The sequence below is a fragment of the Fusarium oxysporum genome, chromosome 2, assembly GCF_000149955.1.
Source record: "Fusarium oxysporum f. sp. lycopersici 4287 chromosome 2, whole genome shotgun sequence".
Lineage (NCBI taxonomy): Eukaryota > Fungi > Ascomycota > Sordariomycetes > Hypocreales > Nectriaceae > Fusarium > Fusarium oxysporum.
In genome coordinates this window covers 1,820,014-1,837,693 of record NC_030987.1, presented here as the reverse complement: position 1 = coordinate 1,837,693, position 17,680 = coordinate 1,820,014, and the positions used below count along the sequence as shown (strand labels likewise).

Sequence of the window (17,680 nt, the reverse complement as noted above, 5' to 3'; positions counted from 1 at the left end):
GCTCTATCGAAGCTACTACCCGACTCCACCATCAACAGCCCTGTGCGTCAGTGGACCAGGCTTCACAGCGTCACCATTTTCGGTCCCGCCAAGTCCGTCATTTGATGATCTCGAGCCGATGAATCAGTGAAACACCACCTCACAACGCTTACTCAGACTCTGATTCACTGTACTTTCGACCTCAAGAATCCCAATTGCGATGAATTCTCAGCCCAATGGCGCTGGCCCTGCCCAGTCCCGCGAAAGCTACAAGCACTCTATGGAAGAATGGCGCCAGTCGGCACTCGCCCAGCGCAACCAATATGAACCCCGCGTCAAAGAACAAGTTACTCGATACTTTCAAGAATACTCTCCCCCGTTTTACGCCTCCGTAATTGGCTACCGTCGTGATTGGAATCTTCTTGTTGCGACGTCCAGAGTCTCTGGCTTCGCTGCCACTCTGGGTCGAGATCTGGAGGATGTGGAAGCAAAAGCCATTGCCGAATACACCCTCGATAACATCCACACCAACGCCGGCTTAAAGTGGCTGAGTGTCGCACTCGCTGGATACATGACCTATCGTGGTCGCCGCACATGGCAATTCCCCTTCTATAAGCCCAAGCTCGGCGGCCGATTCAACCCAAATGAGGCTACCAGCATTTTCACCAACAAGAAGATTCGTGGAGCTTACCCTCGTGCAACATGGCATTGTCTTCGATTTACTGCCTACTCCGCTGTCATAATGCTCATGATTGAGCCCGCATTCCGGGCTGTCAGTTTTATTCGAACTGAAGCTGCCATGACAAATGATCCTCGCTTGAAACAGTTCACCAAGGATGCTGCCGAGCGTGTCAAGGATGTAATGAGCAACCCAACCATCTCAAGAGCACCTTTTACAGGTAGGGATGTGCATAAAAGTGATGAGAACGACCCTTGGGCCAGTAATGATTCAAGCAACACCAGCTCTGAGAGTAGATATCAGCCCACCCCCACCCAGTCCTGGGACAAGACCCAATCCTCGACCACGACGCAACAGAGTCAACAACCCAATGACGACTGGAGCGTTCTAGATGATGATGATGATGCTTCACCAATCGCTGCCTCTTCCCGCAATAAACCAGTATCTTCTCCCGCTGGTTCTGCGTGGGAGCGCATTCGACAACAATCACAAGGTCCGACCCAGCAATCTGATTACCAGTCCCGCACCTGGGCTGCCCATTCTCAAACCGGATCCCGGCAAGAATCACAGTCTGGCTGGGGCAGCAGGTCCGCTGGTAGCTCCAGTGACAGTTTTTCATTCAGCAAATCAGATGAGGAAAGGGCAGTCGCAAAAGAACAGGCACAAGACGAATTCGATCGACTTGTTGAAAGAGAAAGGAAGGGCGTGGATCAGGAGAAGGCCTGGGGGCGCAAGTAGAGTAAGCATTGTACAAAAAGACTGCATATGACGCTGTGTGTATTTTTCATGTAGCACAAATGAATAAAGCATAATTCCATAAGGGGTGCCGCTGTGATTCATTTTGTTTCATAACGCTGAAAACAAACTCAATTCTGATTACGTTGCCAGCTCGACCATCTACAATATACCCATATCCCCCTCGACACGTCTACTATCATTCTTTTATTTACTGCTTAACTTCATCAGACACGGCAACAGGCTCAACTGCATCACCTCCCTCCGTCTTGTCCACAGTGGTCTCCAAGATACTCTCACCAGCTGTGTTCGTAACGAGACTCTTTTCAACTTGAATTGGTTCTTGTTCACGCTCAGGCTCAGGTTCTTGGAGAGACGCCTCTGGAGCTGGCTCTGGGGAAGGTTCCACGGCAGGTTGCTGTGCAGGGAGCTCAGGCTCAGCTTCTTGAGGTAGCTTTCCTGCTGCGGGTTCCGGATCCCTATGCACTGGAACTGATTCAGATTCAGGCTCTGATCGGAGCTCCGGCTTGGGCTCCAGATTAGGCTCAGACTTCGGTAACGGTTCTTGGGTAGTCACGGGCTCAGCGACAGGCTCCTCAGTCTTTTCCACCGCTGGCTCTGGTTCAGAAACAGGAGTTCGTTCACCGGATACTGACAGAGAGCCCTCGGGATCAATAGACCAGAGAGTCTGGGGAGTTGAGAATGACAAAGAAGGACCTGCAGATTGCACGGCCGGCGACGGTGCCGCAGCGGGGCTCTTTGCCGGAGCTCGACGCTGTGGGCCCCGGGCTCGACCTTTACGAGCATCCGAAAGCGGGGCCTTCTCCCTCTCTTCCGTCAAATCCTCTTGCGGCTTGGGATCCTCCTTCTTAGGAGCCTGAGGTCCTAACTTGAGACGCTTATTCAGATCGCTCATAAAGCCTGCTTTGAAGGGCGGCAATCTTGCTACCGGCCGGGTCGGCTAGGCACGGGAGGCTTTCTGTTTGGGCTCTGTCGAGTCTCCTGATGGAGGCTTTTGTAGGCCGAGGAGGGATCTGAGGCTTTGGCTTTGTCAGATACAGGAGGTTTTGATTTGCCCTCTTCGCTTGTTGTGTGCTTGGGCTTGGGTCGCTCTGGAATTGCAGGACGATCCTCAGATGCTTTTCTAGCCGGTCGCTCCGGAATTGAAGGCTTGTTCTGCTCCGTAAGTTCCTCCTTAGGTTCCTCCTTAACCTCGGGTTCTGGGGTATCAGAAATGGTAGTCTCGTAGAGCTGGCTCTCGGGAGCATCTTCCCAAATATCTTTGCTGGGGAATCGTTGACTAGCGGAAGGTCTCTTGTTGTTGTTGAGGAAAGAATCAGATTCCTTTGATTCGTACCAGATTGGCTTGTCATGGTTCTTAGGGGGCTGAATATCCACAGGACCACTGGCCTCTTGCTCGGCAAGCTCCTCTTGTCTCTGAGCAAAGATATGAGCTGGGGTTTTAGGACGATCCATAGCAGATGATCGTCGTCGCGGCTCCTCTGTCTGCTCTGCCTGGTCCGCCTGATCTGGTGTCGAAACCTCAACAGTGAAGTGCACGCTGTCCGGGGCATCCTCCCAAATGTCCTTGCTAGGGAAATAGTGTCGTGCCTTGTTGCCAGGTGCTGGCTTCTGGGCTTCCTTCTTACCCTCTTCAGGGAAAAGAGGCTCATATTCTTCCACGTCGTCCAGAGAAGTGGGAGCAAATTCTTGAGAATCATTGTTCTTATAGATGCTGGTGGGTCTGCTCTTGGGTCTGCTAGACCTGCTCAGAGGTCGACTTGTTGGTTCCTCCAAGTCGCCGCTACCTCGACGGTCAGCGGGAGGATGAACAGCAGGACGCTGGCTGTAAGAAGAATCATCATTCTTGACTTCGTCGGCAGCCAAAATGGGTGCGGTGTATTCATGGTCCTCGTCGTGTACAGCAGGATCTTCGTTACCATACGAGCGGTACTCTGGGTGCTTAGGATCGTCAACGTGCACAGTATGTTCACCATCGGGGCCAATGATCTCCGACTTAAATGACAGAGGCTGAACCTTGCCTTCATTGGTGGAAGCGGGTCGGGGAGAGAGGCGGGAAGTATATTCTTCACTGGCCTGGAAGCCAACTTCATCAGTAGGCGTAGCCTGATAACCAGATGTGCCTGCATCTCATTAGCTAGTGCGAGCACAAGTAGATTCGCAACTTACCTAAGCCGGCGCCACGAGATCGCGTGTCTCTGACCAGCTTGTTCAGGTCATCCTTGCTCATGGCAAAGTCATTTTGACGGTCATGCAGAGGAGTCTGATGTTCCCTCTTAAGGGCTTCAGGGTGCTTCTCGTAGTATTCCTTCTCGAGTTTGTCCAAGGGTGCAACACCATGGCCGTGGAGGCCGTAGCTGCCTGGAGGTCCACCGCGAGAGCTGTGCTTGCGATGGTGGTGCTTCTTGAATTCCTCGGACCCAGGTCCAGGCGAAGGGGCCTGAACGTCGCCAAGATGAGGGTTCATGGGCACGCGCTGGCCGATTTCGGGAATGCCATGCTCATCCTCCACCTCAGGACGGCCATCACTGACCGACACATTGGTGCTAGACTGCTTCTTGTTGCCCTGTGTAGATCCAGGGCGGCCAATGCCAAATTGTGCTGCCTTGTCGGAGTCGGTGCGGGTAACAGCCTGGACACGCTGCTTGGCGCTTTGAGCTGGCAGGGAGGGCTTGGGCGCATGAAGCTTGAGGTCTTCCGCAATGGTACGTGTTTGCTCGGGTGACGCAGCTCTGTCGTCCTCGTCGGCCTGGACCTCTTCAGGCTTGACTTCGTGGGTCACGGCACTGTACTCAGCACCCTCCTGGCCAATCGAAGGCATTGAAACGCTGGTTGGGCGGTTGATTGGGTCCTGATGAGCATCGTTGGGGTTGAATCGGGCAGAAATGGGACTCTTTTGAGGAATGCCCTCGTTGAAAGGTGAGGGAGCAAATCGATCGGGATTGGGAGATATCGAGCGGTCAAATCGTTTCGATGAAGGACGAGGTGGAATCTTGGGAACATTGCCCGGGGAATCGTTCTTGTCCTGGCCCTTAGCCGGACGGGGAGGAATAACGGGAGGTTGTTGCATGGCGGCAGCGGTCATTGTTGATATTTAGATGCTCGAAGGAGCGATTATAGAAAGTTGACGAAACAAAATAAGAGAAGTAAATGCGGTTTCATGTAAGACGGTGATGATGATCTGGAACGACCAACAAATGGTCAATACTAAACAATCAGTATCAAATTCGGATAACAAGTGTAGAACCAAGGCAATTGGAAGCTATAGCACGAATTGGAACTTATCCGTGACAGGGGCATAGACTGGTATTTAAAGACATTTGTTGGCCTCGATCCCAGTCTAAAGTCCCATCAACAAGATTCCGTCCATCCATGTGCCCGTGCCGTGCCTGTAGGTTGTACCTGTTACCGGCTCCAGCTGCAGGTAGCTAAGGTACTATACAGTGCTGGACCAGCCCCTGGGCTTATCGGATCCACGGTTCACGAGTTAGAGGCGCCGCCTGTGAATGGATCCATTGCTATCAGAAAGCGATAGAAGTCCAATCCCACATACGGGCACACCCTGCTGCGCCCACCAAGTGTTGCGCCCGTCGCACACCGATTGATTGATCTTTTGCTTAGGGACGAAGAAACTTACCAATGGGGTTGCCGTGATTGGTATTGATTGGCCCAGGCACAAGCAGTGCAGATATAGTATAGTTCAATACTAACAACCGGCTTCGGTTGGGGATTTGAGGTGTGAGATAAGACGAGGTATACAAAAGCTATGTGCGCATTTCAAGCTGGCAGCGGGCCCGACTAAATCAGTGTATTTATATGCCAGATTCTGGCCTCAATACAATACAAAATGGAACGTCCAGGTGACAGGAAGTGCCACCGGAGCTGGTGACTTTTGTTCGTCGTCACTGGTTGTGAAAACAGGGATGGCGATGGCGCCAAGTCGGACGGTGCGAGGCGTTTCTGATCAACACTGTAGCTAGATCGTGGATTGTTTTGAAGAGTTGAAAAGATGGAGAATGCAAAGAAGCTGCTCTATTCTCGACGATCTTTGGTTAGGAGGTTTTATTCAGTTTTCAGCTGCAATTCGTGTATTCTACTCATGTTAGAGCACGAATTGAGTACATGTTATAACCTCATCCCATTGTTGACCTCTATTCTGAAGCTTACCTCAGAGCTTTCCAAATAAAGCATTTTTGTCACTTGCATGGCCCTGGATACAGTGCACCCCGCAAAACTATGATACCACAGTCCAGTCCCAAGTCCCTGAATCTGTCTGTGTACGGTTCCATAAGTCTGCGATTGTCCTCTGTCCAATCCCATTGATGAAACTTGAGACGCGCGGTGCGACAGCCAAATCAATGCAGGTGCTCGTTTCTGTCTTGAAATTATGCATGCATGGCTTTGTCTTTGGCCAATATATCATCATAAGAAAGAATCATAAGCAAGGTACCTTACTCACTCACTCTCATCAGAGTCCCTCAACAGCTCGCTCCCGCCGACCCGCCATAGTTCATCATGGCGGGGATCTCCTGCAGTCTATTCCCCACCAACCGATCGATGCTGCAGCCGGCTATTTTCTTCCTGTTGACGCTCCCGTCCATAAGAGGTCAAAAGAATGACGCTTACTCGACGGCGTGCTACTGGACGGTACGGTGAACAAACCTGACGGTCGCCTGACCAGCTGGAACGGAGCTATCAAACCATGCATTGCAAGTGAAAACGTTGTTGGTAAGAGACCACGAGCCCCTTTGTTGCTACAAAGTAGAGTACTATTCAGAGTCAAGTACTATCGTGGTCCCCGAGGAAAATTGGAGTCTCGACTTGGATCAGCTAACAAAGGTCAACGACGATCTCGTTGTTTTCGAGATTCTAGACTTCTTTCAGCTTCTATGTCGTTGTAAATAGAAGCAGAAGCAAAGGCTGGTGTCAATGATCGCCCACCTGTGATGGAAAAAAGCTTTGTTTCCCCTGGGCATCTTACAGTATCACGATCCTCCAGTCGAATCACAACCCGTCTGACCCCTCCACCCTGTACATGATGCAATCAGACCGAGAAGTTTTCCGCAGCTGTCCCAAAAAGGTCCGTTCTGACGCCATCACCGTAACCAAAGCTCCAGTTGACCGGTCCGGTTACCCTAGACATTGCTAACTCTTGTATCGTGATGAGTAGAGTATATGGCCTTGTATTGTTCTATGATTCATTCTATCATCGTAATGGTTTGTTTTTAACTTATGACAGAGGAGCGCTAGTTTTGTGGAACGCCATGGCACGAAGCTCGTTGGCGTGAAAGCAACCAAAATTCCTTATAGCATCCGGTCTCGAATCTAACAATTGCCCAGTCCGTTCAGCCATCAACCAAATTCAAACTAGCGCCCAGCAGAAAGACCTGGGTATCATATCACGAGGAAATCAGAGCTTTAAGCACTACCTTCTACAACGTGCTCCTTGTCTAGAATTATGAACATTGGGTTGCCGTCTTTGATATGCAGCTAATTTCAGCACATTGCAGTTCTTATCACATGATGGACATGGGTGAATTACCACATTGATATGGCGGCGATCCCGAGAGCTATCAATAGCTTTCCAGAAATGCTATTCATAGCATGGAACAATATCTGCCAGTGGGTAAATGTATTGAAGCAACATCGACACCATCATAGCATTATCTCATGAGCAGAAATACAAGAAATGAATTCAAATTTTAGCGAAATAACTCAAAATAACGCAGTCGTTGAAACTCGTTCACGAAATGGCATCAACTTCAATCAAAACATGAGCCGTTCCTCATCCCAGACGCCAAATCCAGCTGGGTATACAGGCCGCTGCTCTTGGCAGGAACCTAAATCGTCGAGATAAGCAGATTTTCCATCATCATCCCCGTCCTCCTGCACCTGCGAGCTATGGAAAGCCTTAGGTGCCTCCTGTACTCGGCGAACTCCACGGTGCAAGATGTCAACTTAAATAGTGGTTCGTTCGCTTCGTGGTAGAGCCACGAAATTGGTCGGGCTGGCAGCTGGCGAGTCTACACAATCATCTGCGCGACGCCCTGACCACCGAGGGTCTTGCTGCCGACAAAGGCCTGACCCTTGATACCGGCAAGCAGGTAGCAAAGAGCAGTCAGTAGCAGGAAGACAGCAGCAGCAATCAAGCTGCTTGCACCGCTGACATTGCTAATGAACTGCAGAGCAGACATGACGCCGTAGGCGGCCGCGCGCATATAATTGGTCGAGATCTTGCGAATCGTCTCATCGAACTTGCCGGAGGTTGGGCAGATTCGGAGAAGAAGAGGGACCTCGATGAAAAGAATGACAAAGGCCGATGCGCTGTGTATGGTTAATATCGATGCTTCGTCATAACATTGGCGATTCTTACATAGCAAAGGCGCAGAAGATAATGCGAACTACATTAAACGAAAAGATGTTGGCGATTCCAACAGCCAGACAGATGATCATGGAAAGAATTCCAAGCCTATACACAAGTAGTGTTAGTCGGTTGTTACGTCGTAGTTCATTCGGTATGGGTCATGTCGCAAAGTGGCTTAACAGCTCAATAGCTATGATTGAAGCTGTATACAGCCGAGGAACGTTAGCCTACCATTGTCCGTAGATGCCTACACGAATGTTAGTATCTTCCACAAAGCGCAGTCAATCGAGAGCGACATACTGAAGTTTCGCGTTTGGAACTCCTCCTTGAGCGTCATCTTGCCAGCTTACGTCGAGCTTTCGTATTCGGGCTTGGACCAGCCGAGGGAGAAAGTGACTGATGTTTTCTAAGAGACCAATTCGAGATCGTAATCTGATTGCAGTAAAGCGTATCGAGAAATGTCGATTGTTGCGACGGCGATGGAGACTGAATCGAGAGGTGGAGAGTTTGAATTGTTGTGACGACGGGGATGCGAAGTTTGAAATGATGAACGTAGCCTCTTGGTCAGGTGTAGGCGCAGGATGGTATGGTTGCTGAGGTGGTCCCCAATTTTGATTGAGGCTGGTGCAGGGTCAAAGGGCTTGGCTCCAAGTGTCAATACGGACGGACAAGTTAATGGAAGGGCAGGCGAGTGGATGCTCCACGGGGCATTGGTTGTTTTGTGTTTGTAGGGGAACGGGTCCTTGTAAGGAGGATGGATGGTGCGCTATTGATAGTGGAGGTCCAGTTGGCGAACATGAGACAAAGGGTTTGGGTTTCGGATCTCTGGGTCTGCTGAGACGCAACCAAGAGAGCTTTTGTAGTCCTTGTTTCTTTTCTTACTTTGTGCTGTCTTGCTCAACATGTATTCACTTTCTGTTTAGGCAACTCTATTCTCTGCACAGCCAAGTGACGTACGTTGACCACGCGGCATCGCCAAGCCTCGCCCAGAGTGAAGCGGAGTTGGTTCTCAGATGGAGTCTTTCACAGAGACAATTGCCAAGTTTATTAACGACAAGGCTCAGTCAGCCAGTGGATGCTTAGTATGCCCTCACCTTCAAGCTGATGTCTTCGAATACGAATTCATGGAGCTCCTGAGATTCAGGCACCCTTTAAAAGCCGTATTTTAAGCCCACGAATCAACACTCAAGGTTCATGCATATTGTAGGTAGGTAGCCATGAATTGACAATACTCCAGACTTTATAAGAACCAGCTATCATTTTAGACTTTACGATTTGAGAAGTTTGTGATGCTATAACGAGGACAAGACCGACTTCATCTTGCTCTAAAGTCATTATCCCTTGGTTTACTTTCATAATAGCGTTCTACAGAATTATATGGACCAGCTACGGATACGTGACAATTGATCAACTTCAGTCATGCTATACGAATAAGCGAATCCGTCAGAGACTCATCTAGACCTACCCCAATCGAGATCTTCTCACAGGAATAGCCTCAATTCAGCCAAGCCAACAACACCTAGCTAAACGTTCCATGGCCTGCACGATCGTACCTTACCTATTTTTACCACGTGGTGAGGTGGAGTGTTTCCTCCCGTAGAAGATCCGGGGACCTGCCAAAGTTACCTATAAATAAGCTCCCTCTACACCATTACATCATCTTTAACACGCATCAATTCTGTCTTTGTAGCTTATCAAGCAACACTCATTGGTCTCTCTAGCCCGTGATCTGACCGTGAAACTCAAGCAAATAACCGGTGAACCACCAATTGCACAAACTGACTCATCACAAGCTCTCTGTTGTTAAAGCCTCGCACATTTTGGAAAGTCAGTCCAGTGAATGAAGCCTCACGAAAAATGACTTATACCGTTCTTTCAAACGACCAGGTTAACTCCATCCTGGAAGGTCTTACCGTTGACGAGCTTGATGAGTTTCGCCATGTTCTGGCTTCATCCCTACACGAGTTCTCTACCGGAGTACCGGCTCTTGAGGAAGCCTTTCAGCAACCAGAACGCATCTCAACACTACACCCAGAGACCATGGCTAAGACGCTATATATGCCCTCATGTGCCCCGTGTGGAATGGGCTGCAAAGGTGAGACTTCATCTCACGGTATAGACGAATCAATCTAACCAATTAGTAATTTCTTTGACGAGTACGGAAGCATCCCAAGATCCTAGGGTTACGCAGATCAGTCCTACTGGTGTTCTCAACCTGTTCCGGCCAGATGGATCACCACTTGGAATCGTCAATGCAACAGCTCTCACAGCATTCAGAACAGCCCTGGCATCTACCTGTCTGTTGGAGCGCCGCAATCATGTCAAGACCTTGACAGTATTTGGCAGCGGCCTTCAGGCTTACTGGCATATTCGGCTTGCCCTGATGATCCGCGGCAGTACTATTAAACACGTTCATGTTATAAACCATAGGTGGAGCGATAAAGCGACCGGCATCCTGAAGAGATTCGCCAGCATCCCTCCTGAGATCAAGAAACGAGAAGGTTGGTCAGACACCAAGTTCGGTCTTCTGATCCCTGCATTCCACGAATATCGACGCCTGGTAAAAGATCAGATAAGGGATGCAGATGTGATCTACTGCTGCACAGCCTCGCAAAAAGACCTCTTTGATGGATCCATCTTAACGTCTCATGAGGGCCGCAAGAAAGGACGACTCATCATTGCTGTCGGAAGTTATACGCCAGAAATGCGGGAGCTTCCAGATGACCTTATCCAGCTAGCAGTAAAGAGGGACGACAAGCCTCATCGACACTTCCACAAGCATGCAGTCGAAGGCGGAGTCATCGTCGTTGATAATATCAAAGGCGTGCTCAAAGAAGCAGGCGAGATTATTGCTGCCAATATTGGGCCCCATCAACTTGTTGAGTATGTGCTTATTCCTCCTCTCCAAACAGTCACTGACATCAATGACAGGCTGGGGGAACTTGTGATGCTCCATCGTCTAGCTATAGAGGAGTCCGACGGATTCTCCAGTAGTCAGGCATCTTTCTCTTCTGACATGGATAAGCTAGATATCCATGGTAGGATGAGCTCCATGTCCACGGTCTATGGCAGCGGAAGCAATGTCAGTGATGCCCCGACCAGTCCTACTGGTTCAGTAGATTCAGAAGGGCGCAGATCCAGCTCTTTTTTCCATTCAAGAAAGAACTCTAGTAGCTCTTTGGACAAAGAAAAGAGAAAATCAGAGGACCACCTCTGTCGTTGGTTGAGAGACGGTACTGTAGTATACAAGAGTGTCGGGCTTGGGCTGATGGATCTCGTGGTGGGAACACATCTGATTGAGGTTGCAAATGCAAATAATGTAGGAACTCGTATAGAAGGGTTCTAGAAAGGATAAATTGAGATAAATACTAAATGGTCTTAATACATGCTGTAAATATTTGTACACAAACTCTACTCGGCAACCCAGATGGCGGCCATACCCATACCAGTTCCTACACACATAGATGTTGCGCCAACCTTCTGGCCTGTTCGCTTCAACTCATATAGAAGAGTAGAGACCTGTCGGGCACCAGTGCAGCCTAGGGGATGACCAAAGGCAATAGCACCTCCCTTGGGGTTGATTTTCTCTTGGGGAATACCCAGCTCGTTGGCACACCACAAGCACTGGCTGGCAAAAGCCTCGTTGATCTCCCAGATATCGACATCATCCTTGGAGATACCGGCAAGGTCGAGAGCCTTGGGGATAGCCTTCCAGGGGCCCTGTCCCATAAGAAGGGGCTTGACACCAACAATCGAGGCGCAAACGTACTTGCCGAGGATCTTCTGTCCAAGCTTCTCGGCAGTAGATCGCTTCATGAGGAGGACAGCGGCAGCACCATCGGAAATCTGACTGGCGTTACCAGCATGGATAGAACCGTCCTTAGCAAAAGCAGGGCGGATCTTGCCCAGAGACTCAGCAGTGATGCCATCTCGGACACCATCATCCTTGGAGACGGTAATCTCCTTGGTGTTACCCTCCTTGTCCTCGAACTTGACCTTGAGAGGAGCAATCTCCTCGTCAAAGAGTCCCGCTTTTTGGGCCTTGACAGCCTTCTGGTATGATGAGGCAGCGAAGGCGTCCTGTGCAGCTCGGGTGACGTTGAGGTCCTTGGCCATCTGCTCAGAGAGGACACCCATGGGCACCTTACAGTTGGCAGCCTCGGGGTGGTTCTCAAAGGCTTCTGAGAACTCGGAGACAGCGCCAGGGCCATAGTTCAGGGACATACTCTCAACACCAGCACCAATACCAATATCGATCATGCCAGTCTTGATCTGGTTGGCGACATCGACGGTAGCCTGGAGACCAGAAGAGCACTGTCTGTTGAGGGTTCGGACGGCGATAGATTCAGGGAAACCGGCGACCAAGCTGGCGGCGCGCATCTCAGTTGCGCCGCCACCGGGAGCGAGAACTGTTCCGACACATAGGTCCTCGACGAGAGCAGGGTTGATCTTTGAGCGGTCGAGGATGGCCTTGAGAACACCAGCCATGAGATCAGCAGCGGGGGTGTCCTTGAAACCGCCGCGGCCTCCCTTGGTGAATGCGCTTCGGCAGGCGGCGGTGACAACGATCTATGTAAGGTCAGTAAACTATACCGGCGCATACGGCAATGCGTGGTAACATACATCGTCGGGGTTCTTCTGGAGGATCTTCTCGCGACCGCCAGCGGTCGGGTTGCCAGAGATCTGGCCTCCAATCTGAATGATTCTGTCGGTGACTGGCAAGATGGTTAGTTTGAGTTTGCGATGATCGCAGTGCGAGAAGAAGACATACCACCCATTTTTGCTATGATGTAAGGATAGGTAAGTGTGTGAGGGAGAGAGTTGAGTACTGGGGTATATGCGCAAAACAAAGGACAGAAGTTGACTGAGGCGGAGAAAAAGTATAAGAGAGGATTATTATACAGAGAGAAAATCTCGTTAGACCTCGGATGTTGTGCAGGAGTAGAAGTAGACTCGGGCTTGGTCAGCTTTGTCACAGGAGAAGATGGTAAAGAATGGCCGAAGATGGAGACCAGCTAAGAACGGACTTCAAACCGTGAGACCGACCGACCGAGGCATCTCGTCGCCCCAGTCTTGGCGTTGCTAGCGGCTCTTTTAGTGTCTGATCACATGTTATTTCCCCAGCTTTCAGCGCGGGGGAACTTCTCCAACTGCTTTCGCTCTTGCGTCACGAGGTGGCTAGCAAAGTAAGAAATACTCCAAAAAATGACGATTTGATCTGAGTCTGGTAAGCACGTGGTCCCCCAATTGTCACAAGGAAATAACCGACTCCCACTGTTTTAAGTTGTTAAAGATTGGCGAAACTGATTCGTGACACCGCCATTCCCGAACTGGGTATCAATATTAGAAAACATAAGAATTTTAATACAAAATCAACGCCATTCTACACCAAGGAAAGGAAGCAAAGATTATCAAGTAGAAATCCCCCAGTCGCGGACTGTTATTTCATACAAGTGTCAAAAGAAGAGGAAAGACCACCACAGTCCGAAACAGCCGGACTCCAGGCGCTCGGGTCATCTTCTTGATATGATTGAGATGCTATCGACAGAGCATCCCAGTCCCAAGGTGAACTTGAATCTTCGCCGGAACCTGAGTCGCCCACAGATTTTGGCACCGAAAGTGAAGTGTCGAACGATGTATCTATCCTAATAGAAGGTATCGACGGTACTGTAAGAGCACGATTACGACCAGTGGGAAATTGTTGTGGTGCTGGAGGTGTAAGCACATACGGTCCGAGGATATCTTGAGGCTGCTGCATGTAAGGAGGGCTGATGCCAGTCCATGGTAGATATTGGCTAGGAGGTGCAGATCGAGATAACTGTTCTACCTTTGGGTTAGCTACATTCTGACATGAGCTAATCAGAACGACAATCTACCTACCAGTTTCATCAACTAGATGGAGAGCTTTGAGTGCATCAATGCCAAGCTCAACGCTGACCCGCTGGTCTGGAAGCTTGCCAAGCCGAATTGACAGTTGCTTTTGAACACTGCCAATTGTTTCGACGTCAATTACGTCCAGCACGCACCAGTGCCGGGCATCCTTCCAGCGAGGTTTAGGTACTGGATGTATCTTGACGCCCCAGTTGCGAGCAAAGTCGTTATCGACGACACTCAAATCCCGAGTGAGGTAGCACTTGGCAATACACGGTACTTCGGTGGTCTGGGTTTTGAGAGTAACCCGGATCATCTGTCCATCTTTGACTCGTGCTGACTGAGTTCTTAGGGCACTTGGAAGGGGCTGTGCTAGCGTCTGCCAGTTGGGCCCGGATAGCTGAGCAATAGGAGACTGGCCTTGGCTTGGAGGCTCCTCGTCTGTGAAAACGGCGGACTCGTCAACGGATAATCGAGGGAATGGCGAAGAGTCCTGAGCGCTGAGAGGTGGAAATGGTATGGAAGTTTCGTGTTGATTCGCCTGGGTTTGAAAGCCCAGAGGATCAAAGTATCTGTCACTTCTGGCCCGCCTTCGGAATGACTCAACCGTGTGAGAAGTAGTCGACGAACTACTTCGACGCCTCGATCGATCCTTGGAGATAGGACTGAGTGTAGTGGGCGACCGCGAGCGAGAGGAAGCTTGTCTGATGGCTTCTTCCACGCTGAGTTTCAAGCGACCAGGCCTACCAGCCAGAGCTGGGTTTCTTTGTCTGCTCGGCGGAGTCATTGATAAATATTAGAGTGTAGACGAAATGGATATAAGGCAGAGAATAGTGCCTGGAAAAAGAGTAAATATTGTTTAAAAAACAGGGACCTTGGTTCTTAAACAGGAACTAGACACAATGAAGAATATAGCGGCGGGGTATGAAATTCAACCTGATTTATGTGACAGGTATATGAGGCTTGTTGTCTGAGTAAAACCACCTCTGCTAGGTTTTCCTCGACATCGTGACAGGCAGCGCAGCAAATGTGCAGATATCTGTGGTCAGCCATTGGATTAGACCCTGTAGTAGCACGCTTCTTTATTCCGAGGCATACTGGTCCAATTGTCTGCCTCGATCCTCTTTTCCATCAAACACCTAAAGAATAAGCGTTTTGAGTGGTCTCTGGTGCTTGTCGCTGTGCACAGCCTCGCTTTACCGACATATCGAAGGCGGGCTGTGCTGCTAACGGTGAAATAAAGAGCCGCCTCGGTGCGTTGTGCGACCGAGACTGGCCACGCATGGTTGAAAGTGAGGAACTGCATCTTATCACTTCTGATGAGGCGCGGATGCGGGTTTAAATCACAGTTACATTCCACTTCTGCAACTGTCATCGCCTTGTCACAATCGCGGGCTTTTTCAACCTCAATCTGAAAGGCAACCGGATATGGTGTTGTCAGTGCTGCGCCTCAAAGGGACATAAGTCACCGGGCGTCAGGCTCTGACAGAAAACAGATTCGAATGACCAGTTTCACAATAAATGATTACGAAGTAGCGTACCTCATGGAATGACACATTTGCCTCGTCATCGTAATGCGTTACGACTTCGAAAGCTGAATGCCGCCCATTTCCGAGTTATCTCAATGAGGCCAGGACATAAAAATGTCCATCTATGCACTCGACAGGTATCAATGAAGACTCAAATTCAATAGTTACTAGAAGTTACTACAGTCAGTATATTGTTGCCTTGAGTATGCCCGCTATTTCTGACTTGCATCATAGGCTTCCTGAAGGCTGTTTTCACAGAATTACTATTAATCACATTACAAGTCTTCCAGGTATAAACTTGGCTCAAGCCAGGAAAACAATTAGATTGGTCGATTTGATGGCCCCCAATATTGCTATCAAAGCCTTGTTCATGCGCTGTCCAGTAGATAGGACGGATGTCCAAGAAAACAATGGACAGAGTTGTTACAATGCATTGGTCAAGGTATGAATGCTTCTTCAAATACCTGTTACACGACTTTGAACTGATGCATTTTTAGGTTCTCATGCCTAGCCGTCTTTATGCTGGAAAAGAAAATAATTATAGTATAGCCCGTTCTGCGGAAGCATCCATGAGAGGGAAATCTCGTAAGAGACAGCTGAAGGATCCTCAGCGGAAGTCCGTCTATGGAGGTCAAGTGCCTCGAGTCTCCGCAGCATCATTTACTATATCATGTTCTGAAGAGGGGCTGAACAATTCGACATATACATCCCCAGGACACAATGGAACCGAAGAAAAGGGATCTTTAGTCAAGGATGAGATGACCGACACTTACCCAGAAAGTAATACATACGTTCAAGGAAGACTTGATGGAAAGACTGAAACTTCCCTAGTAGATGGCTTGGAGGAAAGAATACGTTGCTTGGATATTACCTTTGAGGATCAGCCAGTGGAAGCCGATATCGAAGAAGCATATATACGGGGAGAAGCCTTGACACCCCCCGAAATCAAGTTCTCCGAAGACGGTGATATGGACGACAACTACTGGACTTGGGACCAGAGCTCTCAAAGATTCCGACACTGGGATGCGGAACGTGGAGAATGGTTATACTTTCCTGAGAGATTTGATTGAAACGATTTGATGAATTTTGGGCGGGTTGGGATGTGTAACGGCCAACTTGATGCAGTCAGCTGAAGGAGAACTCTAAGACCAGTCACTGTAGAACCCGTTTATTGTTCAATATTTTCATATTTCAATTTCAGCTAAGTACCACGTCACTTCACACTCTACACCATATGCTCCTCATTCATACCAATGCCGCTCGTAATCTCATCATTCGTCTTTCCCGATCCCGTATACTTCAAATCAAGCCTTGCTTTCAGGCTTATCCTTGACAGTCTTGTCATCAGGTGAAAAGCTTAAACTGACGCTGTTCACACAGTGACGCTCATCAGTGGGCGTGTCAAAGCCCTCGCCCTTGAACACATGTCCTAGGTGACCGCCGCAGTTGGCACATACAATCTCTGTTCGTGCCATACCGAAAGCGCGATCCTCGTGACGGACAACGGCACCAGGGATGCTGTCAAAGTAGGCTGGCCAGCCGCAACCAGAGCTGAACTTGTGGCTCGCCTTATAAAGCGGAGCGTCACAACCAGCACAGGTATAAACACCCTGCTCAGGATAGTGCTTGTCAAACTTTCCAGAACCAGGAGGTTCGGTACCCTTCTCACGCAGGATACGGAATTGCTCTGCGAACGTTAGTTACTGTGTAGAAGAGATGCTAGCAGTGCAAGAACATACCCTTGTTGAGGACAGCTCGCCACTCGTCGTTTGTACGTTGATCAGGGTAAGACATATTGGAAGAGTTCTTGGATGAAGTGCCAAATAAAGCGCCCAACAGAGGAATGCCGGACATAGATCGAAGGGGAATAGGTCGAAAGGCCAGGTGTGAAGGCAGAGGAGTTCTCACGCGGGTGATATTTGAGAAAGTGTAGAAGAGTGTGGATAGTAATGGAGAGAAGCGCATTGAGAAAGGACTTGTATATGGTTATTTATATTTGAATGAAGACTGAGTTATCATCCATGACCTTCAAGAGAGACGTTATAAGTCCCGGGTCTTAGTGGCAACCGGTTGACAAATCATGGGTTGCGAACTGTGGAATCATTTGCATCATCGAATTATTGCTGCTAAGCCTACCACAGCCACATCTTGGTTATCCGCTTTACGCTCTTTGTGGCCCAACGGCTCGAGTATTGCGCTTGAATACGCTGGTGCAATACCAAATCCGGTAATTTGATGATTCAACTTTAAGAGAGGATTACTCTAAAAGTTTAAAAAGTCTTATTCTCTTCGAGTACGATACGACTTCGGTTTCAGCCCCCATGTTTCGCATCTTACCAGAATGATCGAGGTCCTAAAGATATCTTCATTTCACTAAGTGAGACAGATCCATTTACCTGCGAAGAGTGAGCCATGAGTCTGAGTTTCTTTGAGACAATTGGCAGGCTAAGATAACTAAAATCCAAATTTCTTCGACCCGACTCTATTCACAAAAGAAATATT

The 17,680-nt window shown here is 49.2% G+C and overlaps 8 protein-coding genes across 13 annotated transcripts; 3 read left to right on the top strand and 5 right to left on the bottom strand.

The window, feature by feature from the left end:
* The first annotated feature begins 18 nt into the window (after positions 1 to 18).
* FOXG_06204 (uncharacterized protein) lies at positions 19 to 1,577 on the top strand. Its single transcript, XM_018384758.1, has one exon. It carries the CDS (start codon positions 200 to 202, stop codon positions 1,394 to 1,396), a length of 1,197 nt encoding a protein of 398 aa, XP_018241912.1. The 5' UTR covers positions 19 to 199; the 3' UTR covers positions 1,397 to 1,577.
* A 27-nt stretch (positions 1,578 to 1,604) lies between these two features.
* Positions 1,605 to 4,499, bottom strand: FOXG_06203 (uncharacterized protein; the record flags this gene model as incomplete). The annotated part of the gene is made up of 3 exons (XM_018384757.1): positions 1,605 to 2,354; positions 2,453 to 3,537; positions 3,584 to 4,499. 3 exons carry the CDS (start codon positions 4,497 to 4,499, stop codon positions 1,605 to 1,607), a joined length of 2,751 nt encoding a protein of 916 aa, XP_018241911.1.
* A 2,362-nt stretch (positions 4,500 to 6,861) lies between these two features.
* On the bottom strand, positions 6,862 to 8,708 carry FOXG_06202 (golgi apparatus membrane protein TVP18). 2 transcript variants are annotated; one of them, XM_018384755.1, is made up of 4 exons: positions 8,079 to 8,708; positions 8,010 to 8,025; positions 7,788 to 7,883; positions 6,862 to 7,738 (listed from the first exon to the last, which is right to left on the bottom strand). In XM_018384755.1, exons 1-4 carry the CDS (start codon positions 8,113 to 8,115, stop codon positions 7,438 to 7,440), a joined length of 450 nt encoding a protein of 149 aa, XP_018241909.1. In that variant the 5' UTR covers positions 8,116 to 8,708; the 3' UTR covers positions 6,862 to 7,437. The 2 variants fall into 2 exon arrangements, with proteins under 2 accessions (XP_018241909.1, XP_018241910.1); XM_018384756.1 differs by having other exon boundaries at positions 6,882 to 7,738; positions 7,788 to 8,025.
* Positions 8,709 to 9,360: 652 nt separating this feature from the next.
* Positions 9,361 to 11,223, top strand: FOXG_06201 (uncharacterized protein). Of its 2 annotated transcripts, XM_018384754.1 has the most exons (3): positions 9,361 to 9,873; positions 9,920 to 10,661; positions 10,710 to 11,223. In XM_018384754.1, exons 1-3 carry the CDS (start codon positions 9,636 to 9,638, stop codon positions 11,122 to 11,124), a joined length of 1,395 nt encoding a protein of 464 aa, XP_018241908.1. In that variant the 5' UTR covers positions 9,361 to 9,635; the 3' UTR covers positions 11,125 to 11,223. The 2 variants fall into 2 exon arrangements, with proteins under 2 accessions (XP_018241908.1, XP_018241907.1); XM_018384753.1 differs by having other exon boundaries at positions 9,437 to 9,873; positions 9,920 to 11,171.
* On the bottom strand, positions 11,190 to 12,556 carry FOXG_06200 (acetyl-CoA acyltransferase; the record flags this gene model as incomplete). Its single annotated transcript, XM_018384752.1, has 3 exons — positions 11,190 to 12,347; positions 12,402 to 12,493; positions 12,550 to 12,556. The coding sequence occupies 3 exons, from the start codon at positions 12,554 to 12,556 to the stop codon at positions 11,190 to 11,192; spliced, it is 1,257 nt and encodes a 418-aa protein (XP_018241906.1).
* A 662-nt stretch (positions 12,557 to 13,218) lies between these two features.
* FOXG_06199 (uncharacterized protein) lies at positions 13,219 to 14,436 on the bottom strand (the record flags this gene model as incomplete). The annotated part of the gene is made up of 2 exons (XM_018384751.1): positions 13,219 to 13,601; positions 13,659 to 14,436. The coding sequence occupies 2 exons, from the start codon at positions 14,434 to 14,436 to the stop codon at positions 13,219 to 13,221; spliced, it is 1,161 nt and encodes a 386-aa protein (XP_018241905.1).
* Positions 14,437 to 14,870: 434 nt separating this feature from the next.
* FOXG_06198 (uncharacterized protein) lies at positions 14,871 to 17,217 on the top strand. Of its 4 annotated transcripts, none has more exons than XM_018384749.1 (4): positions 14,935 to 15,085; positions 15,146 to 15,360; positions 15,413 to 15,620; positions 15,676 to 16,412. In XM_018384749.1, exons 3-4 carry the CDS (start codon positions 15,516 to 15,518, stop codon positions 16,246 to 16,248), a joined length of 678 nt encoding a protein of 225 aa, XP_018241903.1. In that variant the 5' UTR covers positions 14,935 to 15,085; positions 15,146 to 15,360; positions 15,413 to 15,515; the 3' UTR covers positions 16,249 to 16,412. The 4 variants fall into 4 exon arrangements, with proteins under 4 accessions (XP_018241902.1, XP_018241903.1, XP_018241904.1 ...); XM_018384750.1 differs by having other exon boundaries at positions 14,935 to 15,360; positions 15,676 to 15,958; positions 16,010 to 16,407; XM_018384748.1 differs by having other exon boundaries at positions 14,871 to 15,360; positions 15,676 to 17,217.
* Positions 15,851 to 17,326, bottom strand: FOXG_06197 (uncharacterized protein). Its single transcript, XM_018384746.1, has 2 exons — positions 16,918 to 17,326; positions 15,851 to 16,865 (listed from the first exon to the last, which is right to left on the bottom strand). Exons 1-2 carry the CDS (start codon positions 17,141 to 17,143, stop codon positions 16,483 to 16,485), a joined length of 609 nt encoding a protein of 202 aa, XP_018241900.1. The 5' UTR covers positions 17,144 to 17,326; the 3' UTR covers positions 15,851 to 16,482.
* Positions 17,327 to 17,680: the final 354 nt, after the last annotated feature.

Coding starts and splice junctions, on each gene's coding strand:
- FOXG_06197 (XM_018384746.1), bottom strand. CDS start 17,143: ATGCGCTTCTCTCCATTACTATCCACACTCTTCTACACTTTCTCAAAT. Junction 16,866..16,917: donor GCGAGCTGTCCTCAACAAGG/GTATGTTCTTGC, acceptor TAACGTTCGCAG/AGCAATTCCGTATCCTGCGT.
- FOXG_06202 (XM_018384755.1), bottom strand. CDS start 8,115: ATGACGCTCAAGGAGGAGTTCCAAACGCGAAACTTCA. Junction 7,739..7,787: donor ATCTTCTGCGCCTTTGCTAT/GTAAGAATCGCC, acceptor AACCATACACAG/CGCATCGGCCTTTGTCATTC.
- FOXG_06201 (XM_018384753.1), top strand. CDS start 9,636: ATGACTTATACCGTTCTTTCAAACGACCAGGTTAACTCCATCCTGGAA. Junction 9,874..9,919: donor GTGTGGAATGGGCTGCAAAG/GTGAGACTTCAT, acceptor CTAACCAATTAG/TAATTTCTTTGACGAGTACG.
- FOXG_06198 (XM_018384747.1), top strand. CDS start 15,303: ATGCACTCGACAGGTATCAATGAAGACTCAAATTCAATAGTTACTAGA. Junction 15,621..15,675: donor GTTACAATGCATTGGTCAAG/GTATGAATGCTT, acceptor ATGCATTTTTAG/GTTCTCATGCCTAGCCGTCT.
- FOXG_06204 (XM_018384758.1), top strand. CDS start 200: ATGAATTCTCAGCCCAATGGCGCTGGCCCTGCCCAGTCCCGCGAAAGC.